At 42.7% G+C, this 27,423-nt stretch overlaps 1 protein-coding gene across 9 annotated transcripts in view; it reads left to right on the top strand.

Annotated features, from left to right (window-relative positions):
* The window catches only part of RALGPS1 (Ral GEF with PH domain and SH3 binding motif 1), a 1,264,350-nt gene that overhangs the window by 436,395 nt on the left and 800,532 nt on the right, over positions 1–27,423 (top strand). For all 9 annotated transcript variants that reach the window (XM_073541171.1, XM_073541175.1, XM_073541174.1 and 6 more), the window contains 2 exons: positions 9,239–9,328; positions 19,891–19,983. In XM_073541171.1, the coding sequence (XP_073397272.1) occupies positions 9,239–9,328; positions 19,891–19,983 (183 nt within the window). The remainder of the gene's footprint in view (positions 1–9,238; positions 9,329–19,890; positions 19,984–27,423) is intronic.

Below are 27,423 nucleotides of genomic sequence, written 5' to 3'. Positions count from 1 at the left end.
GCTCCTGCACCAATCTCAGAAGCGTCCACCTCCACCTGAAACGGGAGTGAGACATCAGGTTGCCGCAAAACCGGAGCAGAAGTGAATCTTTGCTTCAGCTCCTGAAAGGAAGAAACAGCCTCCGGAGACCAATTCAGCACATCAGCACCCTTCCTAGTCAAATCCGTCAATGGCTTGGCAATACCAGAAAAATTAGCTATAAATTTCCGATAAAAATTAGCAAAACCCAAAAACTTCTTGAGGGCCTTCAAAGAAGTGGGCTGAACCCAATCATAAATGGCCTGTACCTTGGCCGGGTCCATTTCAATAGTTGACGGAGACAAAATAAATCCCAAAAATGAAATCCTCTGTACCCCAAAAAGGCATTTCGATCCCTTGACATACAGGGAATTCTCCCTCAAAATCCAGAACACAGTCCGAACATGTTCCACATGAGAGTCCCAATTCTTAGAGAAGATCAAAATATCATCCAGATAGATAATCAAAAATTTATCCACAAAGTCTCGGAATATATCGGTCATGAAGCACTGGAAGACAGAAGGGGCATTAGTGAGACCAAAAGGCATCACCAGGTACTCAAAATGTCCCTCCGGAGTATTAAACGCCGTCTTCCATTCATCCCCAAGCTTAATGCGAATAAGATTATACGCCCCCCTGAGGTCAAGCTTGGTAAACCAGCAGGCACCTTTAACTCTGGAGAATAGATCAGAAATCAGGGGTAACGGATACTGATATTTAACAGTAATTTTGTTGAGGGCACGATAGGCAATACAAGGCCTTAATGAACCATCCTTTTTAGCCACGAAAAAAAAACCAGCACCTAAGGGTGAAGAGGATGGTTTAATATGACCCTTCTCCAATGCCTCCTTAATATAGGATCACATAGCCTCGTGCTCGGGTACAGATAAATTGAAAAGCCGACCCTTGGGGAATTTACACCCCGGGTTCAGCTCAATTGCACAGTCATAACTCCTATGAGGAGACAAAGACGCATACTCATTCTCACTAAATACATCATAAAAGTCTGCCAAATAGTCAGGAACATCATGCGACTGGGGAGAGGTGGAGAAAACAGGAGCATCACCAAGGGCACACCGACAACCCCAACTCACCACAGACAAAGATTTCCAATCCAGAACTGGATTATGGATTTGCAACCAGGGAAACCCCAGAACAATGGTATTATGCAACACCAAAAACCTGCAATTTTCTTGATGGTCTGGGGCAACCCGCATGACCACCTGGGTCCAAAACTGAGGTTTATTCTTCGCCAAAGGAGTAGCATCAATACCCCTCAAAGGGATAGGCGTCCGCAGAGGTGTAATAGGAAATCCACAACGTTTGGCAAAATCCAAGTCCATCAGGTTAAGAGCTGCTCCTGAATCCACAAAAGCCTTGGCGGAAAATGTGGACAGGGAGCAGATCAGAGTAATTGCCAGAAGAAACTTAGGTTGAACACCACCCACAGAAAACGTGTGTGCACAACGTTTCTCTCGTTAGGGCAGACAGAAATAATATGCGAGGCATCTCCACAAAAAAAAACACAGCTTATTACGCCTTCTGAACTCCTGACGTTGCGCCCTAGACAAAACTCTATCACATTGCATAGGTTCAGACATTTGTTCAACAGGTGGCAACATCTCTCGTGTAGTTTTGCGTTCACGTAAATGCCGATCCACCTGAATGGCTAATGACATAGAATCGTCAAGAACAGAGGGAACAGGAAATCCCACCATAGTATCTTTTACAGTTTCTGACAAACCCTTCCGAAAGAGGGCTGCCAAGGCACCATCATTCCAGGTAGTAAGGACCGCCCACTTTCGGAATTTTTGACAGTACAACTCTGCCGAATCCCGTTCCTGGCTCAATGCCAACAGGGTCTTTTCAGCCTGATCAATAGCATTAGGTTCATCATACAACAACCCCAAGGCTTGAAAAAATGTGTTCACATTATTCAGAATAGGATCATCAGGTTTCAAAGAAAACGCCCAATCCTGGGGATCGCCGCGCAGCAAAGAGATGACAATTTTAACCTGCTGCGCGGAGTTCCCCGATGAGTTAGGCTTCAAGGCAAAAAATAATTTACAATTATTCTTGAAATTCAAGAATTTAGACCAATCCCGAAAAAACACATCAGGAGTGGGAATCTTTGGTTCAGCAGCATGTGAATGAGCAAGATAGGCGGAAATTCCCCGCACTTCAGCGAGCTGCTCCACACGATCAGACAATTGCTTCATCTCCATTGAGAGAAAAATTCCCCTACGACCTCAGAGATATAGAGGAAAAAATATGCACAAAAAAAAAAAAAAATTCTGACACTTTTTTTTTACAATTCTCTCCTGCTATTGAGTACCCTATTATCTGCGGTATGGCTGGTGATTCTGTTATGATGAGTCACCGAAGGAGGAAAAAACAAAATACCAGCTAAGTCCAGAAAAACCAGAGAGGTTGGCAGCTATCGGATTGCAGACCCCTGGACCTATCCACAACAACTAGCAGTAGCCGTGGGGGTTCCTACGGTGCCCTAGACCCCTCGATCACAGCCGGAGAACTACATAGCCTAAAGACAGAAAGGGGAAAAACTAAACTGCCCCAGAGCAGACCCCAAAGCAATAGGCATCCCCCAACATATAATGACGGTGAAGCAAGATGAAAACACTAACACAGATAGAAAGATAGGTTGAGCAAATGATGGGGCCCAAGCTAACTACAATAGGACAGGATAGGAAAGCTGCTGTCTGCCATCCGCAAAAACCCTATCAAAATGAGCCAACTGACTGATAGGAAAAACAGGCCCTGAAGTCGCTAGGCTTCAAAAGACTATATCAGCACTCAGGTATATTCTGAAGACAGAGCAAAAGATCAACAGATCAGAGACAAAAATGAAATTCAGCTCACCCCCGGCCGGGGATGGCAGAACTCCCAAAAAACAAGGCAAAACAAAAACAAAACTGAAGAGTACAAAGCAGAGCAGAAAAACTTAGCTTTGAGATGCAGGAATCAGACTGTTCTCCAAGAATCCAGCAGGAAAATCACCAGCCAGGAAGAAGGGCGTTGGCAGCCTTATATACAGTCCTCAAATCCAGCCACCCAGTCATCATCTAGCTGCCCAGGTGTTTGGTAATCAGCCTCACTACCTTCCTTCACCAGAGGAGGGAGTTCATCAGACCTCAATGGTGAAGGGAAAAATGAACTCACAACAGGAGCGCATGCGCAGTTTTAGTGTGACCACCGCTATCTGTCTGCACAAAGATAGCGGTGGTCTGATTTAATGTGTCTGCGCGAATTCCCTGCATGCGCAGTGAATCATTCGGCTGATCCCGGCTGCAGGTGCGCGAGGTGTCTACAGGCAGAGGAATTCGGTCACAATAAAGGGGTTTTCCCACGAATGAAAGTTCACTTTAAAAATTGTTTGTGTCTGACCATGTATGGAGCATGCCACATCTCATGGACAGGGGAGGAAGCAAAAGACAAAAAGACAATACTGACATTACAGCAGGGGATCACAGAGGATTCATTTTGTGAGGTAAAATATTTTGCTGACTATTTTTAAACAATATTTTACCTTATAAAATGTATCCTCTGTGATCTCCTGCTGTTATGTCAGTATTGGCTTTTTCTTCCTCCCCTGCCCAGGAGCAGTGGTATGTTCTGTACACGATTAGACACAGACAATTTTAAAAATGAACTTTTGTTGGTGTGAAAACACCTTTACAAAGCAAATATCAACGCCAACATCAAAAAATACCAAGAATATACCATCAAAGAAAAGGACGGCTATCCAAGTTACCGCAGAAAGATGACAAGGGGGATAGCACATGACGTAGACAGGTCAAAGAAGTGAGCACAGATGGGAGAAGTCAGCACATGGGGAAAGAGAGAATGGATAGGTCGGTGAGCACATGGGGGAGAGATTCTCAACGCTGCAAAGCCTGCCCCCATCGAGACATTACCGCTCTCCCGATGTGATAGCATTGGACCTCCATCTAGTACTTAATATGTGTAAATTAAGGAAGATATCTAGTTGTCAAAGTATTGGCTCCAGTCTCGCATCCTGGCAGCTCCATTCCAGGTTTCAACACAGGAAAAAGATCCGCCCCCTCTTTGTCAGTCATTTGTGTGAAGGGGCTTATCTGTGTGTCTCATGCTAATACCTAAGCCAGCCCCCTACTCTCTTTATGCATCACATATGTTGAAGAATGGGAATGCTTTATCTATTGAAAAATGAGTTAGGAGTTCAGCCTCTTTCATGCACCTCACAGACACATAGAGCGGAAGTGACAGAACAGTAGGGGTCCCAAACCCAAAATAAGGGAGTGCCGAAATCTTTATTCTTGGTCGTTATTCATTTCAGTGAATGAAAGATATAGAAAGCAAGTGACTTCAAAAAAGTTTTTCACACACTTAAAAGTTATCCTCTATCCATGAGATAGAGATCACTGGGGGGGTCTGACCTCTGAAACTTCCAGTAAGGTCTAGATGGGGCCGGCTCTTTGCAGCAGTCCCATAGACAAATGAATGGGGTGGATGTGTGCATGCTCGACCGTCACTCCATTCTACAAGGCACGGCAGAGCCCTGTTCTCAGGATTACTAGAGGCCCAACCTGTCAGACCCCAAGTGATCAGTATTTATCTCCTATAATTTTAGATTGTAGGAAAAATCCCTTTAAAGGGGTTATCCACCATGGTGAAATCTTTGGAAAGCGCCACAGTATGCCAAATTCTAGTGGAGTGCAATGTGCACACTGTTTAGAATCCAGCTCTGCTTACCAGTTCAATCGATTGTCACATGACCTCCAAGTATGCGATTTACGTACTTGTGGTAATGTGCCGACTAGAGTCTCAGCCGCGTCTCTTTATAAAAGAGATCATTGTGAGTTGGGGCTGAGACTCTAGTCAGCACATGAATACAATTATGCAAATCGAATAGGTGTGGTCACAAGATGACTAGTGGTATTGAATCCGAGTGGTGTATGCATTACACTTCCTTAGGATTTGGCAAGCTACAATCTCTTATTATAGATTTCATCGGGGGTGGACAACCCCTTTAAATAATAGTTCGTAGCAAGACTTGAGTCCTCCAAAACCTTAGTGGCAAGAACAGTTTCCTTGTGTACACCATCCTATGTGTTATGCCTAGCGCTGACAGCGGGTCATCGGACACCTACAATGTACAAATACAGGCCTTTCCTTACTATAGAGACCATTTTAGTTGCTCTGTGATATGGCTAAATACAGAAGTAACTTACACACTTTCCATTTTAAGTATGGAAGTAGGAATGCACTTTTTACTTTACATTACTGGAAGATTGTGCTAGGAATATGTCGCACATCTTAAATGGAGATTTGATTATCATCTATAAAATTATCCCCACTTCATGACTTATGGAAACTCTATTACCAAAAACGATATGTCTGCATATTCTTTGATTGCTCATCATATGACACAAGGTCATTTATTTCCAAAATAGCTGTGGATGTTATGTTGGGCAGTTTGCCATGAGACGTACCAAACCTTTTTAATACTACATTGTATTCTTATAGACCCGATTGCTCGAATTATACAAGGTTGCTGGCTATTTTCCTACAGTCTCATTGTTCCTATTTCATAAATGTGAAGTGATTCTTAGAACTTTCTAATATTTAGACTTAATAATTGTTTGCTACTCATTGCGAAGTAATAAACAGCATTTCTACCTTCAAATGGTTGTTGCATCTTGACATCCCCTTACCATATATATGTCTTTTTAGGGTTTCCTGCACTGAGCACTATAAGCCTGAATGGAGCGCTATTAAGGCCCTTATAAGGTACTGTCACACTTAGCGATGCACCAGCGATCCTGACCAGCGATATGACGCGGTCAGGATTGCTGGTGCATCGCTAAGTGGTCGCTAGTGAGCTGCCACACAGGCAGATCTCACCAGCGACATTGCAGGGGTCGGGGGTCGCTACTTACCTGTCAGACGAGGCGATCCTGACGTCCTCCCGCCCGCGACCACATGTCGCTCGACTCCACAGCAGGAAGCCCAGCAGGAAGCTGACGACGAGAAACAGTCCAGGACGTTCTCGCGCGATCAGCGATAACCAGCGGGGGAGCGGTCGGAGGTAAGTATCAGACATAGCGATATCGCTAGCAATATCGCTATAACGTCACAAAAACCAATGACGTTATAGCGATATTGCTAGCGATATCGCTTAGTGTGACAGGCCCTTTATCCATTTATCAGGCCATCCTTCGGTTCTTCCCTCCAGTGTGGTACATAAACACCAGAGGGAAACTGATTTCATAGTTTTCTTTAGGATTGTTCACAATTACCCAGAACTTATGTTGTACCAAATTGGTGTTAGATCTGAATCAGAAAATACAATGTGCAGCATTTTCTGAGCTGGACAAAGAGCACAACTTTTGCATGAGTTGTGTCTAGCTCCGGCATAAACTAACCAACCAGACACAACAGATTAATGGAAACCTGACCTAACAGATCATCTGTGAACTTCATGGATAACTATTCGTTTGAATGCTGGCATGAAATGCCAACTAATCGGCAGCATCCGTTTTACTTTTTGATGAAGCAACCCCATTAGATTTAATCCATCAGCAGTGAAGGCCAAAAAGGAATGTTCTATGGGAATAGTCTTTTTTTTTTTTCCCCCCTCAGGGTGATCAGCCTTGTACTCTAGGATTTCAGTCTCCAAAAACCACTGACCACACATGTTTGCATCAGTAACTTTTACTATTCCTGATTAACTTCTGATGAAAATTAGGCAATATTTACCGTACTTTTTTTATGTCTTAAATTCTTAGTTGCAAATGCTGATTCCAATCAAGAAATTTGGCAGCTGGGTGGATGGATTAACTTAATTAAGTCAATTTCACATGGATATAATCTCTCTCTCTCGCTGCCGTTTCCACCACATTGAAAAAACTACTTGGATGCATCATGCATCACCCGCCCTCTTCATTTTTTTATCTGGTCATGTAAAACTGCAGGCCACTCTGAGAGATTTTTTTTTTTTACGGTATAAATGTTTGGTTTTGGGCCTTGCTGTGCTTTTCAGATAGTAAAAGTGGTCTCGGTACCAATGGTATATTAGGCAGTAAAATTAAATTTCCATAAGGGCTGCTAATTTCCAACCAATGTGGCTACAACTACGGTTTTTCTAAGCCCTGCCATCTTTCTCCCAAAACACAAAAAATAGATTTAACATATCAGATTTTTTGGATGCAAAAAAAACAACCCCAGTTTTCATTATGCGCTGAATTGGATTTTCATCCATATGTGGGCAATTTTTTTTTTTACCATTCTTGAGTAGTGGTTTGCCATGCTTCTCTGATCACCTAGTCAGTGAAAAAAAAATATTCTATGGGCGTAGATAGCGATCAGTTGTTTTTTGTTTTTTTTTGCAGATCAATGGTTCAAATAAAAAAAAAAAAAAAAATAATAAAACAAATGCTGATGATTTTGATCTGACTTTTGACCAAACTGCAAAAAACAGACAACACTCAGCTGCAACTTGATTGGCATTGGATCACAGTAGGCCATGTCTTATTTATTTATTTTTTATTATGTGGACCCTGACATGTGAGGCTTTAGTTGCCCATCTAGTTGTATACTCGTCATATTTCCTCATTATAGATGTAGAACCTGGCAATGATGGTACTACAGGAGGTGTAGAGTTGTAAGTGATGCAACTCTTGCCCAATAGGAGGATAGTGATGGTGAACAGCTTTCAGTCTTAAGAAGTAGAACTGACCAGTGAATGGCGCTAAAATTGGCGCTAAAATTCATCTTGCAGTTGGATTTTATTAACAATGTTGCACCATTTTGCTTATACAGAATGTTTTGTTTCCCTGCATATTCAACTTTGATGTGGTTTTAAATCAACCAAGAGTAATTCGGTAAAAGACAGATAAGAGTTACTAACTCCCAATCAGACCATCATAGCGAGCTGACTGACGGATTCTCAGTTAATTCACTCTGCAACCAGCAATAGACGGTGCAACACAGAGGCTGTAGAATGCGATGCAGTATCATTAATTAACTCCAATGGCAAAAAAAAAGCAAAAAGACCTAATTACTTGCATTAATGGAAAAAAAAGCCTCCAGAGATGGAAAATTAGGCAACAAAAACATGAAAGCAATCAACAATCAGGTTGGTTGAAAATCGTATACTTCTGTCAGGTATCTAAAGTGTGTGGGCACTTGTAGGCTCTGTTTACATCAGCATGGCTTTGAACAGTACCTAAAATCCATCACCTTAGGATAACCTGCTTGTTGATGGTTTCCAGGTTGCTATTTCTTGTTAGCAGCACAGTAAAAACAAACTGAAAAGTAAAAAGTTAAGGTAATAAAGCTGATGGCAATTAATAGATTAGTTGCCTCTGTAGCTGTTGCATATCTGCACCTCCACAGATTTTGCTGGGAGTTGTAGTAGACCGCCATGAAATATGATTTTGCAAATGTACCGTATTTATTATTCTTTAATGGAACAAAAATCAAACATTACTCAATTTGTGACATGTAAATCCTGGAAATTAAATCTTGGTAAGCAGCTGCCCGCACAATACAAAGGTCAGCGACTGATCATTGTTATACAATATAAGGAAGACCCAATGCAGGCCTCCCCGGCCACAAAATAATTGACGTAGGCGGCAGGAGACTGTACATGTTAATCCATGGTTGGCTGCTTATCATGTCTTACCTCATTTCTACATAGTCTGGATGAATTGGAAGTTTCACTATTAATGAGAAACGACATCTGCTTTATGTACAGTGGACAGGGGGCTGGAAAAAAACCAAGATGAAATGCTAATAAATTTTATAATATTTTGAAATAAATTTGTTTTCATTATTTTTCTTCATTTCTTTGTAATGTCTCTGTCATCAATTATTTAGGGTAAACTTACACAAGTGCAGATTTATGAAAAACAAAGCAGAACTGCCATTTTCCGGTCTTTTTTTGTAAAGGGTTGTCCAATAAACAACATTTTAAGGTTGGTAAATGTTTGATCTTTGGGAATTTACCCGTAAATATTAATCCCATGTAAATGGAGCAGTACTGAATATGTGCGGCTATAGCAGAGGTTGTCTCAGATTCTCACTGCCACTTCATTCACACAGGGGAATTTGGGACCCCATTGTGACCGGCCCAGTGACCTGACCATTGTGACCAGCAACTATAGAATACAATTCACATGCACTGCTTTGCCCCAATCTTTTTCTTGTTTCATTTCAGGTCAGCTTCTGGGTTGTCCGAGAAATCCTAACAACACAGACTCTAAAAATTAGAGCTGAAATTCTGAGCCATTTTATCAAGATAGCCAAGGTGAGGGTTTATATGGTATCCTATGTTTTTATTTTCATTTCTCGCCACATGGTGACCACTTTGGAAGTGCTATTGGCAGCCATATTGGTCATCCTAAGTTTTGTTTAATCACATATGACTAAGCAAAGATGACGATTTGGTGAATTAAGGAGAGACTCAAAAAATCGTCAGGCTTTAATGGGTTACTTAATAAACAATAGTCTTACATTGGGTTCATTTATTCTGCATTCAGTACATCAAAAATTAGTCCATATTTAAAGTACACTGGAAGTCCATTAAGCAATTCATAAACACAAAGGGAGTGTCGGACTTATATTACCTTTTTAGCCGAACTGAAGAGACCCAGCAATGACCATTTTAAAACAAATACTTTTATTGAATAATATTAAAATAACATTAAAAAAGACAAAATGCCCAGCAGGAGGCTTATTGAAACGCCACTACGCAAAAAAATTGCTGGCAACATGGACAAAAAAATCACTTCATTATCCAATAAATAAACCATTAATCCGTGCTAAAAATGGCATTCATTACCCACCGCGATGACAGCGTGGACACATATACACAGGTATCGCTAATCTTACATTCAGTAGTATTACTATGGCTTACCCTTTAGGCTGTTAGAACTTGATCCACTTTAGTAAATCCCAGGCACTATGTTTAGGATATAAATTGTCATTTTGGGCATTTATTACAATATGGATTCATAGCAGTCTTGTATATGACTGCTTGGGTACTATATGCCATTTTTTAGCACGGATTAATGGTTTATTTATTGGATAATGAAGTGATTTTTTTGTCCATGTTGCCAGCGATTTTTTTGATAATTTGAGGCATCTATATGTGATTGTATGATATATGAATTCTAATATGAATAAAATTGTTTATATTTTGTATTTTGTACTCCACATTCCTTGTGCCATTTGTTCTTTTATCTGTGGCATTTAGTGTTAGGTAGTCTTTGCGGAATGTACCCATGGTTGGTGTTGGGTTTTAAGGACTAATATGAATATAAAGACAGTGGGTAATCCAATTCAAAAGTACGGATTGCCTTCGGAAAATTAGCAGGAATAACAGCTTCAGGTAAAATCACAGTATATTGCTATTATGCCAATAAATGAATCAACTAGACGCTGTAAACCGCAACTATATCATTGCTATGTAATTATCTACCATCATGGATGCAAAATCCTAAGTAGGATACATAGTTAAACTAGTAAACCCCAAGAAACAATGAATACACATGAATAACTACCTGACATAGATAAACGTCTGTGACAATAAGTGGCGTGACCTCCTCCACCCCAACGCTAGTTTCGCAATAGCTTCTTCCGGGGGGGTGTCTGAGGTTAGCGTGTTATGGAGTTAAATACCCCAGAGAACCAATAGAAAGTCGTGACATATCATAGGGGAAAGATCCGTCCCTTAAGACATATATGGAGCATATGCTGATCTGTGCAGCCGAATACAACGTCACTTCACGCGCTCCTTGGGCCACACGCTAGTACGCATGCGGCTCAATAATGGAGCACTCCTGGAAATGAACGGCGCTACAGACTCTGCGCAGGCGCACTATCATCAGGGATATAGTTTAATTACGTGAATTTAGTGCCTAAAAGTGCATATAGTGCTTAATTCACACAAGAGGCTCCATGCCCGTAAGATATTATAATGGACAGAAAATTAACCCCAAAATAACCAGAGGATTCTGCATGACATAGCAGTGAACTAATTAATAGTGCACCGTGGTCGAAACAAGTGATAAAGTGACACGATATATAGTGACTGTAAAAATATTTTTTAATCGTGTAATATATACCAAAAATATTTGATATAAAAGTGCAAAATAATGTATATTATAAAATACCTATAACCATCAATATTAATGATTTTTTTTTATAAAAGATATTAATATTTTATATTTAAATATTATAAAGTGAAAAAGCGCTTAAAAAATAAGTAAACAAATCAACACTATTCTAAGCATGCTCAAGGTAGATATTCCTCTATAAAAGATGGAAATGAAACCATCAATATAATGAATGCGTGTCTTACACATATAAATTGGAACAGACTCTCAAAAGCAATAACTGTATTCTAAGCATGCTCCAATCCGATCTTCTTTCTTAATGAATATGAAGAGAAGAGTCCATTGGAAATATGGATACGCATCCTTCAGATATAAACGACTTGACCAAAAATAAATTCTCCGAGGTAAGATGGTTAATCTAAATAAAATATGCAAATATTAGAACAACAATATAAATATACCTTAAAAAAAAATCAATAAAACCCACCCACCCCATAAAAAAGATGCCACTACAAACATAACTAATGATGCCAATAGCTCTACAGAAAGGACGCAAACCCCAGATTTTCATTAAGGCCAGAAGGGCTCGTAGTTCCCAAGCGAAAAATCCATTGACTTTCCTTTCGGGCCAAAGTTTTACTTAAATCCCCGCCTCTGAAGCCCAATATTACCAAATCAATACCTTTGATGATTAAACCTCTGACATTGCTGTCATGGTGACGCTTAAAATGCCGTGGAAGAGTCTTTAAAAGAGAATCATCTACCGTGGTTTTAGCCTTCTCAATGCAACATCTGAGTTTTGGTATTTCGTTTTATTGGCATTCTTCAAGGCATTTTCCATTAATCCACTATGGAAACATGTCATATGAAAATGTATGTATAAGTCAAGTAAAACGTAAGCACATGTTAGTAGATATGCAAGATGCCATCAATCTGAATATAATGATAGGGGAACCTATAATTCATATACAAGACATTTGCTTTAATGCCGCACCTGATGGTCGGGATTTCCCAATCTAGTTCATGACCCGTCTTAATAACAACCGATGCAGTTGACTTTTAGAATCTAAAAACAAGGTACTAACATGTTTCCAGTAGAAATTGTGTATGAAAGCCTTGAATAGTAAAATATTACAGATATTTCTTAGCCACTTTTCAATCTTTCCTTCTTACCAATGTGACAAATGACAGGAGTCTGTCTATGGGGGTGGTACCTGTCTTTAGTATGCCACCCCAACCATTAGCACAGCTCTTGCTTGAATATTCCTTTATGCAATTATTAACGGGGGTCGGCCATCGTTTTAAGAAAGTACCTTCATCATGAAATGTTGTAAAATAATAATAATTGGATTGCTTTCTTTTAGAAGTGTTGTTAAAAGTGCAGAGATTGCAGGCCACCCCCTCATTGCCTTAAGAGCCCACATTCGGTAAAAATCTATCATTCATTGCAAAAATATGAGCTATAAATCGCACAAGACCCAGTCTAAACAGCCGGTGCTGTATTCCAGCCTTAGATTGGCCACATGAATAATTGGGAATCAAAGCTCATTACAGAATTTATGCTGATCGGTAGTACTTTCACGAGTCCACTGACACAAATATAAACACAGAAGCTGCAAAAAGTAAATTGGTCTGACAGGGACTTATTTGTTTCTATAAATCATCGCTTTTATGACTATTCAGTCTCGCTTTTGTATACTGACAAATTCCATTTTAACATATTTTTTCCCCTAAAGAAGGCATTTTTTCATGTATGGAAACTAGTTTGAGGAAAGAAAGGGTTGACTCACCATCATACAGTAAATGTGTAAAATTGTGAAGTGCTTGTAACAAGCAGCTTTGTATTTTAGTTCTGAAGAACGGAGGGATTTTCTATTTTATAGCTTACTGCTCGTTGCCTAGGTTAGTGGCCGGCCACCTCTGCAGTAACAGCTGGGGTCAGTCCCCTAGGCAATTTCTTTCTATGCAAGCTCTATACCTGCCGATAACTAGATCTGGCCAGTCTCTGTGTTCCTCTGATGCTGAAGGGGAAAATCTTAATGTCGCATCATAAAGTGCACAAGCTATGCAACCATGCCATCGAACTGAGTCAATCTTAAGGAACACACCACTCTTCAGCAGACTCAGAGACAGAGGAACGCTGTGCACCTGATCAATAAGATCATAAACCCCCTATAATACTAGGGGTAATCTCATGGGCCTTTATTCAGACCTGTTTATTGTTACAGACTACAAACAAATCCTTCAGTCATACTCCCAATGACTCACATATACAGTTAGGTCCATATATATTTGAGCAGACAACATTTTTCTAATTTTGGTTCTAGACATTACCACAATGAATTTTAAACAAAGCAATTCAGATGCAGTTGAAGTTCAGACTTTCAGCTTTCATTTGAGGGTATCCACATTAAAATTGGATGAAGGGTTTAGGAGTTTCAGCTCCTTAACATGTGCCACCCTGTTTTTTTTTTTTTTAATCAGATCTTTTTTATTAAACATTCAGGAATCAATACAGAAAGAATATGACATCTTATATAGCTAGTAAAAATTACATTGAGAGCAGATATTATTTAAAGGGTAAAACTCTTCCTGTGTAAGAATAAATAAAAAGAAGAAATCTCAAAACACAGATATTTGCATAAAATTGAGCCTATAAACAACATGGCTCCACAAATAAACAAAAATCAAAATTATACATCAGTGCCTCATTTCAGCGGGAAAACCATCCCCGCCAGCCGCGCCACTCCGCATCATATTTCGCCCCCCGCCCCCCACGGATATCAGGTCCAATCCACCCCAGCCCCCTCCCACCGCGCCACTCAAAATCTACTTCGCCACAAAGGTCACTAGACTTTATTTTCACCCCCGAAGCATCCCCTCATCGCAAGCACAACAGCAACTGGTCCAACATCGCATCCCGTACCAGTGCGCCCGAGGGGAGACCCGGTGACTCCATCCATGGCTGCCAAATTTTGTAAAACTTTCTTAATGCATTTCTTTTTAAATAAGCCCCCCTTTCCAATCTGATGACATTATTTAGTTTATTTTTAAGCTCTGACAATGTTGGTGGCATAGGATCCAACCAATGATATGCAAGTATCTTTCTTGCCTGATACAGGATGCGTGCTATTCCCAGGGCCACTGCAGAGTCCGGGTCAACCCCCTCCTCCCACAAATTCAACAAACATAGACGAGGTGACGGTCGTATTGTGATATGGTATACTTGGGCTATGAGTCCCAGGGTCTGCCTCCAGAAATCCCCAATGTGCCCGCACTCCCACATAACATGCATCAAGTGGGCATCATCCTGCCCACACCTAACACATTGTGTATTGGGCCTAAGTCCCATTTTAAATAATAAACTGGGTGTTTTATATACCCTGTGAATGAGATATATTTGCGAAAGCCGCTGGCACTCAGAAACCGCCATTTTAGGGACTTGTTCTAGAATATCGGACCACTGGTCCTCCGTCAGGGGGCCAACGTCCCGTTCCCACTTATTCTTAGCAGCAGTCAGTGGATATGTCTCCAGATGGGCAGGCAATAATCTTTTATATAATTCAGAGATAAGTCCCCTAGAAGACTCAGATGCAAGTAGCATATGTAGTGTTTGATTATGTGTCACTATCACCGGATTTGTCCTTCTCTGTTTTTCCAATGCATGTCTTAGCTGTAAGTACTGATAAAAGAAGACGTGCGGGAGGCGAAATTCTGTTCTCAATTGTTCAAAACTAAGAGTATTATTTTGCAAAATTTGTGACACCAGATAAATCCCTTTATCTTCCCATCTTCCGAACCCCACCAGCTTTTTGATCTCTTGCAAATCCGGATTTCGCCACAATGGCCACAATTCCGTAGGCCCATTTATCTTCAAAAGAGACTTACCCCTATCCCACACCTTGAAAATCATAGCCAACGTGGGGTATCGTGCCCCATTTATCTGCCGTCTTCCCACCTCCAACCGGCACCCTTGATATTTCCATACCGATCCTTCCCTCACAATATCACCACCATTGTCACACGCCCCGTCTCTACCCCAACCCTTAAGATGTTGCATCTGGGAGGCTATAAAGTATATGAATGGGTTTGGCACCGCCAATCCTCCCTCCTCCTTCCCTCGCTGCAGTATCTCCAAGCGAATCCTAGCCTGTTTTTTCTTCCAAATTAATTCCCGGAATAATGTATTTATTTTTGCAAAAAAGTCCCTACAGATCCACACCGGAGAATTATGTATCAAATATAATAATTGTGGCATCATTACCATTTTGATTAAGTTAGATCTACCAATATTCGACAACGGCAAGCGACACCAAGTATGTACTTTTGCTCTAAATCGCTGCAACAGGGGCTCCAGATTCAGAGCCCGAAAATCCTTCGGGGCAGGACTAACAATTATACCCAGATACTTAAACCTCCGAACTACAGGGACCGGTATCTGCAAATCTGAGAAATCCGCCGGGAGAGGGTCTATCGGCATTAAAGCTGATTTGGACCAATTAATCCGAAGACCAGACCTCAGCCCAAATTCTCGAATGACCTCCATTGCCGGCAAAATCGAGGAATGTACCTTATCTAAATATAGAAGTAAATCATCCGCGTACAATGATATCCTCAACTCCACAGTTCCACATCTGAATCCCATTATTTCTCTGGACTTCCGAATTGCAACTGCCAATGGCTCCACCGCAGTAGCAAATAGCAAGGGCGAGAGCGGGCACCCCTGTCTAGTACCTCTCCCAAGAGGAAAAGACTCAGAGACCCTGCCATTAGCCCCAACCTTCGCCACCGGCGAGCCATACAACAGCCTCACCCAATTTATAAATCTGTCTCCAAAGCCCAGTAAATATAGCAGATCTCTTATTTGCATCCCCGAGCCCCCTAACATTCCACGCTACAATATTAAGTGATATCGCCATAAGAGCAGACTAAAAAATGAGAAATCGGAACATACTCCACTCCCGAGGGAGAGAGGCAATCTCCACCATCCCTCAGTACAATGAATTGGGTGACACGGCTGACGCACATCACATCCCACAGAACAATTAGGGAATACAACAACAAACGAAAAAAACAAAGGAGGGAGAGGGAGCACTGCACACCAGTGCACAGCGCCCCTACCCCCAAACACAAGTGTAACTTGCACATTTCTCTCAAATAGAGAGAATCAGGGCTAGAAAACTCGCTCAGAGTCAACGCAGGGAGAAGGGTCCACAGCTTGTCACTGTAACGAGTGTCCACAGCAATCCGGTCAGCTCCCGCCCTGAATCCGAAATGGAATGAACAGTAGTAATTATACCAGCATAGCGTCCTAGACAAAAAGGAGTAACAACACCTGGTGGCGAAAAAAGGGAGAACTTCAAGTATTCTTCCTCCTCATGGACCTCTCATTAATATCCAGCCAGGACAGCGCCATTCCCGCCGTATCAAAAAAGTGCGTTTCTCCATTCACATCAATCCGCAGTCTAGCAGGATACATCATGGAATATGTCACCTGTAAGTCACGTAGGCGTTTTTTAATCTCAATAAATTGCGCCCTTTTACGCTGCACCTCCAGGGAAATATCAGGGAAAATGGAGACTTTCCTCCCATTAATAGCAAGTTCCTTAATGTCTCTGGATCTGCGCAGGATAGCATCTCTATCTTTAAAGTGTAGGAGCTTGAGCAAGATGGGACGCGGGGGTGCTCCCGGTGGGGGGGCACGCGTAGGGACCCTGTGTGCTCTCTCAATAGTAAAGAATGGGGACAAAACATCTTTACCAAAGGTGTCCATTAGCCATTTTTCAAAAAAGCCAAGTGAGTCAGTCCCCTCCGTCCTCTCCGGAACCCCCACCAGTCGCAGATTACTTCTACGGGAGCGGTTCTCTAAATCATCCACCTTGTTCAGCAGTATTGTAATATTTTGCGTGGCTTTTCCCAGCTCCCGTGTTATTGGTGGCAATTTATCCTCCGTCGCACCAACACGCTCCTGCAGTTCCCCCACCCTGGCAGTCACCCCCCGCAGCTCTTGTTTAATACAGGCCATGTCCTTGGTGACAATCTCCATTTGATTACTTAGAGTGGCCAGTGTGGTATTGCAGGAGTTAATTGCTGCGAGGATTTCTCCCAGCGTGGGCTCAGCAGTCACAGACTCCGGCTGCTCCCCATCCCCCACTCCTTCCTCCTCCAGCACAGGCCCCTGTGTCTGCACGTGTCGGGCTGAAGGGGGGCCCAGTTTACTCACTGTTCCCTCCCTGGAGAGATGATCCTCCAGCTCCACGCTGCATCCAGCGTCTGTCTTAGTCTGTGCACTGGGCGATCGAGCAGCAGCAGGAGGCACCCTTGCATATCGTTCCAGCCTGCCAGCAGCTCCCATCGCTCCACTACCGGCCGACTTGTTGTTTGCTGGCGCCATCCTGGATGTAGCAGAGGCGCGCCCCGGCGTCTCCTTATCTTTTTTACTGCTGCGGTTCGACATGGCCCAAGGATCCTCCGCTGTCTAAATGCCCAGGGAGATATTGCAGCCCTCCAGGTCAGTGGGACTCGTCAGCAGTGCCGGTAATCAGGATTTATTGTCGGATCCGGGCAGGAGCTCTCTCACTCCACGTCCTCCCTACATGAGGTCCAGGCCACGCCCCCCCGCCACCCTGTTTTTAAAGGGACCAAAAGTAATTGGAGAATTGACTCCAAGGCTATTTCATGGACAGGTGTGGGCAATCCCTTCATTATGTCATTCTCAATTAAGCAGATAAAGGGCCTGGAGTTGATTTGAGGTGTGGTGCTTGCATTTGGAAGGTTTTGCTGTGAAGGAAACATGCGGTCAAAGGTGCTCTCCATGCAGGTGAAACAAGCCATCCTTAAGCTGCAAAAACAGAAAAAACCCACCCGACAAATTGCTACAACATTAGGAGTGGCAAAACCTACAGTTTGGTACATCCTGAGAAAGAAAGAAAGCACTGGTGAACTCATCAATGCAAAAAGACCTGGGCGCCCACGGAAGACAACAGTGGTGGATGATCGCAGAATAGTCTCCATGGTGAAGAGAAACCTCTTCACAACAGCCAACCAAGTGAACAACACTCTCCAGGAGGTAGGCGTATCAATATCCAAATCTACCATAAAGAGAAGACTGCATGAAAGTAAATACAGAGGGTTCACTGCACGGTGGAAAGCCACTCATAAGCATCAAGAATAAAAGGCTAGACTGGACTTTGCTAAAAAACATCTGAAAATGCCAGCACAGTTCTGGAAGAACATTCTTTGGACAGATGAAACCAAGATCAACCTCTACCAGAATGATGGAAAGAGAAAAGTATGGCGAAGGCGTGGTACAGCTCATGATCCAAAGCATACCACATCATCTGTAAAACACGGCGGAGGCAGTGTGATGGCTTGGGCATGCATGGCTGCCAGTGGCACTGGGTCCCTAGTGTTTATTGATGATGTGACACAGGACAGACGCAGCTGAATGAATTCTGAGGTATTCAGAGCCATACTGTGTGCTCAGATCCAGCCAAATGCAGCCAAACTGATTGGTCGTCGTTTCATACTACAGATGGACAATGACCCAAAACATAAAGCCAAAGCAACCCAGGAGTTTATTAAAGCAAAGAAGTGGAAAATTCTTGAATGGCCAAGTCAGTCACCTGATCTCAACCCAATTGAGCATGCATTTCACTTGTTAAAGACTAAACTTCAGACAGAAAGGCCCACAAACAAACAGCAACTGAAAACCACCGCAGTGAAGGCCTGGCAGAGCATCAAAAAGGAGGAAACACAGCGTCTGGTGATGTCCATGAGTTCAAGACTTCAGGCAGTCATTGCAAACAAAAGGTTTTCAACCAAGTACTAGAAATGAACATTTTATTTACAATTATTTAATCTGTCAAATTACTTTTGGTCCCTTTAAAAACAGGGTGGAACATGTTAAGGAGCTGAAAACTTCCAAACCCTTCATCGAATTTTAATGTGGACACTCTCAAATGAAAGCTGAAAGTCTGAACTTCAACTGCATTTGAACTGTTATGTTTAAAATTCATTGTGGTAATGTCTAGAACCAAAATTAGAAAAATGTTGTCTCTGTCCAAATATATATGGACCTAACTGTATGTGATAGGTTAGCAAGAAGCAAAGGACAGATAGACGGTAGTATAACCATGAAAAAACTGGTCCTCATTGAGCTGTATGCACAAATCAATGGGATTAATCTTAAGGTTGTTGTTTTTTTTTTTTTTTAATGCATTGAACATTATAAAATATCTGTGCAAAGTTGGGCAGGCCCTTTAAGTATTATAGGGGTATTTCATTATTCAAAAATGATATTTGGCTAAAAGTCATCCATTAATTCTGAGAAAGAAGGGGCCACAGTCATAGTTTGATTAGGGCTTTGCTGAAGGAGATATGGTGCTAAATTGACCCCCAATAACATTAATACACTGGATCAACGGGATTTCAGAGGTCAGACCACCACAGGTAGTAAAGTCATGACATATTATAGCAATTTACCATCAATTTGTAAGCTGTAAAGAGTCCTTTAGTACAGAAAATCCCAATCATCTAGCATCTTGTAGTTCCCTTCTAGTGTAATAGAAGTAGTAAATAGGACACAATAATACAATCTGATTGGAATCCCAGATTTTGATCTAGAATTCCTCATGATTTTTCAGAACTACCTTAATTCTTATTCTTGGAATTAAGGAAAACAATATTTTGATATTCCTAAAATATAGTGCGATAATTGATTATATTTCATCATTCTTGTGTTTCCCCCCAGAAACTTTTGGATCTGAATAACCTTCACTCTCTGATGTCAGTAGTGTCAGCGCTGCAGAGTGCACCCATCTTCAGGCTGACAAAGACCTGGGCTGTAAGTGACTCCCATACCCGTTGTATAATTTCTCTTCTGTGTCTGGTGTGATTCCTCAGCTGTAAAGAATCTGTCAGACCTCCCTTCCTTAGGTCTCACTCGAATAAAGCTAAGCCTTTGAACGTGAAATGAATACATGGCAAATATTGATTTAGCATAAATGCTCTACCCCAGAGTTCCCCGAATAGATGCGTGATCGGTTTTCACATGGCTCATTCTTTTACAGTCATGGAGCCTTATTCTAGCGAATTGATTTCTAGGATTGTTGAAAAAGTCTTAACAATTCACCAACTATTGGAAACAATAAAAACATACAAATCAGTAACAGAAATGGGTAAGAAAAATGGAAATAAAAGCATACCATATGATCAGATGTAAGGCTATGTGTGCATGTTGCGGATTTGCATGCAGACATTTCTGCAAGATTTCCTCATCTTTTGGTGGAAAATACACGCGTTTTTGATGCATTTTTCATGAGGTTTTTTTTCTTGCATTTTTTGCAAATCCATAGAGCTAAATAAAGATATATTATTAAAAAAAAAAAGAATTGCGATTTAATTTCCTTGCTCAATCTCTTTTTTTTCATTCTCTATTTTGGAATTGAAGGCCATAATGTCATTACACATACCTTGTTCAAATTTATAATGTTTACACACACAAATATACCATATTTTTCGCTTTATAAAATGCTCCGGATTATAAGAAGCACCACAAATTTTGAGGAGAAAAATAAGAACAGAATATTTTTTAATAAAATGGTGGTGCTTCTTATAATCCTTGCATCTTATTGCTTACCGGTGTTGGTGGCTGCGGTGTAGCGGAGTCCCAGGCTCGCTGCTGGAGGAGGCAGGTGTGGAGTGATGCTGCAGGCCGCATTCAGGGATGAGGGGGGCTCCGATGTGTTCCGTTGCTGCGGGGGTCTTGTGCTGCTGCCGGGTTTCTCCGGGTGTCCGGCGGTTGCTGGCTGGTGCTGCGGGTGTCTCCGGTGCCCAGCGGTGCTGCGGGTGTGCCCGGCGCTGCCCGGGGCTCTGCCGACATTGTGCGACAGGCCAGAGCCCCAGCTTTTCCACGGTTCCATCTGCACAAGCGCCGGCGGCCATTTTTTACCAGAACCACCGCACACACAGGGGAACCGTGGAAATGTCGGGGCTCTGGCCTGTCGCACAATGTCGGCAGAGCCCCGGGCAGCGCTGGGCACTGGAGACACCCCAAGCACCGGCCACAAACCGCTGGACACCCCCAGATCACGGCCTATGGTAAGGCATGTCGCTTTGTAAGACGCACCCCCATTTTCCCCCAAAATTTGGGGAAAAAAGTGCATCTTACAAAGCGAAAAATACGGTGTGTGAGACCACTGCAAAATTTTCAGTTTGTCTGATTTTTCTCTTTATTGGTATATTTTTGAGTGAAATGGAAATTGCTCTTTTATTCTATAAACTACTGACAACATGTCTTCGAATTTCTAAGCACTAAGTTTTGCTTGGATACCTCAAACAATGCTAAGAAAACAAGTTCATAATCATTTAGAAACAACAACACTAATGTTTTCACTCAGGAAGATTTCAGAAATTAATATTTTGTGGAATAACCATGATTTTTGAATCACAGCTTTCATGCATCTTGTCATGCTTTCCACAAGTCTTTCATACTGCTTTTGAGTGACCTTTTGCCACTCCTGGTACAAAAATGTAAGCAGTTCTTCTTTGTTTGATGGCTTGTGATTATCCATCTTCCTCTTAATTACAGTCCAGAGGTTTTCAATGGAGTTCAGGTCTGGAGATTGGGCTGGCCATGACAGGGATTTGATGTGGTGGTCCTTCATCCACACATTGATTGACCTAACTGTGTGGCATGGCGCATTGTCCTGCTGGAAAAAACAGTCTTCAGAATTGGGGAACATTGCCTGAGCAGAAGGAATCAACTGTTTTTCCAGGATAACATAGTATGCGGCTTGATTCATACGTCCTTTGCAAAGATTAACCTGCTCAATTCCAGCCTTGCTGAAGCATCCCCAGATCATCACAGATCCTCCACCAAATTTCACAGTGGGTGCAAGATACTGTGGCTTGTACTCCTCTCCAGGTCTCCATATAACCATTAGATGACCAGGTGTTGGGCAAAGCTGAAAATTTAACTCATCAGAGAAGACCTTACTCCAGTCCTCTATGGTCCAATTCTTATTGTTGTGAACGCTCTCGATTTGACTTCTGAGTCGGGGCTCCCTTTGGTGGTTACTGTGGATAGTGGAGCTGGCCGAAGTCTGCCACCTGGCAACGATGATTGGAAATCAGGGGTTACTGACTGGAGTATTTAAGTGAGCAGGCTTCCTTCAGTGGCTGCTGGTGATTAGGTTCTTCCTGTGCATTCTGAGGTCTGCTGTCTCCTGCCTGATCCTGCATTTTTCAGTTAAGTTGTTCATTTGCTAATCCTTTGCATCTGATCTGGTTTTTCCTCTTTCTGCTTTGCTGTGAGGGTTCAGCAAGCTCCCTGCTGAACCCTCTCCATATGTTACAGCTTGTGTCAGTTTGTTCAGTCCCCTGTTATATTAATCTCTTTTGCTTTGCTGCCAGTTCACACCAGAAAGCTGATATAGTGGGGGAGAGGTCGTGAGACCTCAGTGTTTTTTTGTACATCAGACTTGTTGGAGTTTTTAGGGTTTTTGCATGATTGCAGACAGTGTCTTTCCTTTCCTATCCTATCTAGACAGTTTGGGCCCCATCATTTGCTCAGTCTATTTTCTGCCTGCGTTTGTGTCTCATTTTGTCTCACTGACAATATATGTTTGGGGGCTATCTATTCCTTTGGGGTTCTACTCCAGGGCAGTTTAGATTTCACCTTTCTTGCTTTAGGCTTAGTTAGCTCTCCGGCTGTGCCGAGTCATCTAGGGCAGTGGTCCCCAACCTTTTTTGCACCAGGGACCGGTTTCAAGCAAGACCATTCTTCCATGGCCCGGCAGGGCGGGGATGGAGGTGTGGCAGGGGCGGGGCTTTGGTCATAAGGGGGCGGGGCTATGGACACGGTTGTAGTGTAGCAGTGCATACTTATAATTAAATAACATTTATAATGTGACTCAACTCACCATAGGTTTTGAATAAGTGCTCCATCACCCCCTTCTCCCCATCATTGCCTTCACCCCATCACTCCCTTCTCCCCATCATTGCCTTCACCCCATCACCCCCTTCTCCCCATCATTGCCTTCACCCCATCACTGCTGTCTCCCCATCATTGCCTTCACCCCATCATTGCCTTCACCCCATCATTGCCTTCACCCCATCACTCCCTTCTCCCCATCATTGCCTTCACCCCATCACTGCTGTCTCCCCATCATTGCCTTCACCCCATCACTCCCCTCTCCCCATCATTGCCTTCACCCCATCACTGCCTTCTCTCCATCACTGCCTTCACCCCATCACTGCTGTCTCCCCATCATTGCCTTCACCCCATCACTCCCCTCTCCCCATCATTGCCTTCACCCCATCACTGCCTTCACCCCATCACTGCTGTCTCCCCATCATTGCCTTCACCCCATCACTCCCCTCTCCCCATCATTGCCTTCACCCCATCACTGCCTTCTCTCCATCACTGCTGTCTCCCCATCATTGCCTTCACCCCATCACTCCCCTCTCCCCATCATTGTCTTCACCCCATCACTCCATTCACCCCATCACTGCCATCTCTCCATCATTGCCTTCACCCCATCACTGCTGTCTCCCCATCATTGCCTTCACCCCATCACTCCCCTCTCCCCATCACTGCTGTCTCCCCATCATTGCCTTCACCCCATCACTCCCTTCTCCCCATCATTGCCTTCACCCCATCACTCCCCTCTCCCCATCATTGCCTTCACCCCACCACTGCTGTCTCTCCATCACTCCCCTCATGGCCTTCTCCTCATGTCCCCATATCCTCCAGGGCCAGGCTACACAAACAGACCAACACACATACACACACACATACACACACACACACACACACACACACAGACACACACACACACCAACACACATACACACACACACACACACACACAGACCAACACACACACACACACACACAGACATACATACACACACACACATTATACATACATACACACACCACCTCTCTCCTCTCACCTGCCCGCCGCCCGCGCTTCCTCGCTCTGACACAGCAGCCGCTTGCTCCTCTCTGTGTCAGTCAGAGACAGGAAGCGCGGGCGGCCGGCAGGAAGCTGGACGCAGTGGACGGGTCCTTGCAGCTCCGCTCCTGCTATTCCCTCTTGCAGGCAGCGGAGCTGCTTGGATCGCTCCCTGGCCGCCGCTAAGAACTGCTGCGCGCCGCCCCAGCCCCCGCTACGCCACTGACCGCCCCTGGCTCCCCTTGTGTCCGCGGACCGGCAAGGGCACTGCAGCGGCCCGGCGGTTGGGGACCCCTGATCTAGGGCATCGTAGGTACGCCCCACGGCTACTGCTAGTTGTGTTGTTAGGATTAGGGGTCTGCAATCCGCTAAGTTACCAACCTTTCTGGTTTCCTGGTGGCCTAGCCTATTCCTGCCATCTTCCTCGGTGACCAGTTCATAACACCTTATGGTCTTTGGCAAACCTCAGTCTGGCTCTCCTTTGCTTCTCATTGATGAAAGTCTTTTTTCTAGCTTTACATGACTTGAGCCCTGCCTCTTGGAGCCCGTTACGAACTGTTCTTGCCGTGCACTCCACCCCAGCTGCCATTCCTTTTGTAGGTCACTTGATTTCATCCGGTGGTTGCTGAGTGACATTCGAATAAGATCACAATCATCCCGGTCATTGGAGAGTCGTTTTTGCCCTCTGCCGGTCTGTAGCTTTGTTGTCCCCAATGTCTGCTGCTTGACCTTGTTGTAATGGACTGCTGTCTTAGAAATTTTAAAGATGGAGGCAACATGACGCTCACTGTATCCCTGTCCTAGTAAAGCCAGAATTGAGCCCTTCTTGTCCACACGCAAGACTTTTCATCATTTTTGGCTGGAGTGATTTTTTTTTTTTTACATCTTTTATCACATCTGAGCCTTATGTCAGACCCAGACATCTGGAGTTTTACCAAATATATATCTCTGATGAAAGGCAAATCCACTGCATGTCATGCTATAGACAAAACATTGGTATTTTTTTTTAATGACCTTCTGTCATCTGTGTTTTCCTATACAGTTGTGAAAAGATATATACCAAATACCAAAGCATAACGGAGGCCAAAATATCAGTTCTCTGTTGAGTGAATGAGGGCCTATGTTTGGGATTTGCTTCTAGCACATATGTTGGACATAACCGTTATTGTTAGGAGATTATTTTCAGTTTTAGGCCACTTTTGTGCCGTAAATACTCCACAATTTTTGGTGTTCTGCATAGTTGGGCAAAAATCTGCAACTTTTAGCTCTGAATTAACGTTCAGTTCAATATCAGTCATACGTAGATTTCAATTTCCATCTTTAGAGTTTCCCAAGATATAGCAATTTTTTAAGACTGCCTCATGGAGAGGCCAGCCTTGGGAAATCTCTATAAGTGAACATAGCATATGACTATTTTTTTTTTTTTTTACTCGTCTCTGTAGGGCTTGTTGTATTTGTAATCTTTGTTCTCAAGATTGGTGGGGGCCCGGCTGTCGCTCACAAAGTAATTGCATATCCTAGCATTATGCCATCACTTTCTACTATGGGAAGCTCCTGTAATAAAAAGACATGTTTGCATTAACTGCAGAGAATGTTTCCAAGTGTAATAAAAGCTGTGACGAGCGGAATCCATTTCTATACATGATCTGCATTGTAGGCTTCACCGGGTGTGAATGACATGTGGTCCACTTTCTCCATTCTGATAGGGTATTAAACTCCTAAAACGAAGATCTAGCTGCAACTACGAGAATAGTACACGTTTTTGTTTAGTCTGAAAGTTTGATTAGTTTTTTTTAATGGAAATGTATCCCAAAAACATATGTTCAGATACTGAGCATGGTTAGTGATTTGTAAGAATCCTGACAATTCACTGGCTTCATATTTAAGCACTGAGACCCCATTAATCATGTTTCCTCTCCTTGTATATGCTCTGGGCCTTATCTGTCATGTGAAGTGCTTTGTGGTAAGATTGCTGCAATTGCAAAACCTAAAAAAAATGAGCTCTTCATGGAAACTCTCCATTACGTTTCTGAAAAAGCGGGAGTTGAGAATTTTATAGGCAGGCATTACAGTAACATAAAGAAACAGATATTCAATGCTTCAAACATTTCTAGCATGGTGTGTTACTTAAAAGGGTTGTCCAGGAGTTCTTAGGATAAGTAAGCAATGTAAGATCAGTAGGGGACAGACAGCCCGAACCAACAGGGCTGGAAGTACACAGGGTTTGATGCCCGGACACCACAGTTCCCACCCCCTGTGTAGTGGCCACTCTCTGTTATTGCAGCTCATCTGTCATTGAGGTGAATGGGATCTGAACAGGACTTCCCCAGAACAGCCATACTCATCAATATACTGTAGATATCAGTTAGACATTGTCTGTGGATATTCCTCTGTGATAATGAGAAATAAAACATCCAGCTGTTAGTTTATTCATTTATTTCCAGGAGAAACAATTGAGGAATGGCACAATAGGAGGTTCTGTTTTTAGAAACATAAGCTAACCATTTTTTTTCCTAATAGTAGATTTTAAGTGTTACTGTTGTATTTCTCCTTCCGTATTAATTAGACGATCTCATGACCGGATTAAAATGGTATTGCTTTGTCTGGTTGTTGAACATTGGGATATATGCATTTGGCAGTGGCTCAGTTGACATCTGTTGGTGCTTATATACATAGCCATTGGTTTCGTCGGGTCCTCAAATTCTAAAGATTCAGCTCCGAACATGTGTTCCTGGTCCGAATATGAAGAATTTAAAAAAACAAAACCTAAACGGGAATAAAAACCTGAAAATATGGATGAGTTTTGTGTATACACAGTGAAGGCTTGTACTATCCCAAAAATATGGATATAGTGCAATCACTTAGCCAAAAGGCACAAATGTCCCATACATTCGTAGGCGGCTGAACGCTATGTCACGCCCTCTAATATTTTGTAAAAGGAATAAACTTTGTCTGTTCATCATCTGTGGAAGGGTTTTCCTTTATCAACCTTTCACGGGAGATATCATTCCTGTCTATATACAGTTAGGCTAAGTGCACACGTACCGGAACTCTCGCGGAAATTACCGCGAGAATTCCGGAATTCCAGTCCGCGGGAAAATCGCATTTTAAATTCCCGCGGAAAAACTAGCATTTTGCAAGCGTAATTAGCATCTGTAGCATCGCTTGGAGAACTGATTGACAGGTTGGTCACACTCGTCAAACATAGTGTTTGACAAGTGTGAGCAAATTTTTACTACTGAGGCCGCCTATGCGGCATCAATATTAAAAGATAGAATGTAAAAAAAAAATAAAAAATAGTGTTATTCTCACCTTCCGACGTC

This window comes from Dendrobates tinctorius, unplaced genomic scaffold, assembly GCF_039654945.1.
Source record: "Dendrobates tinctorius isolate UK_male_01 unplaced genomic scaffold, ASM3965494v1 ptg000120l, whole genome shotgun sequence".
Lineage (NCBI taxonomy): Eukaryota > Metazoa > Chordata > Amphibia > Anura > Dendrobatidae > Dendrobates > Dendrobates tinctorius.
Note: the sequence above shows the minus strand (reverse complement) of the source record. Positions and strands in the feature narration are given on the sequence as shown.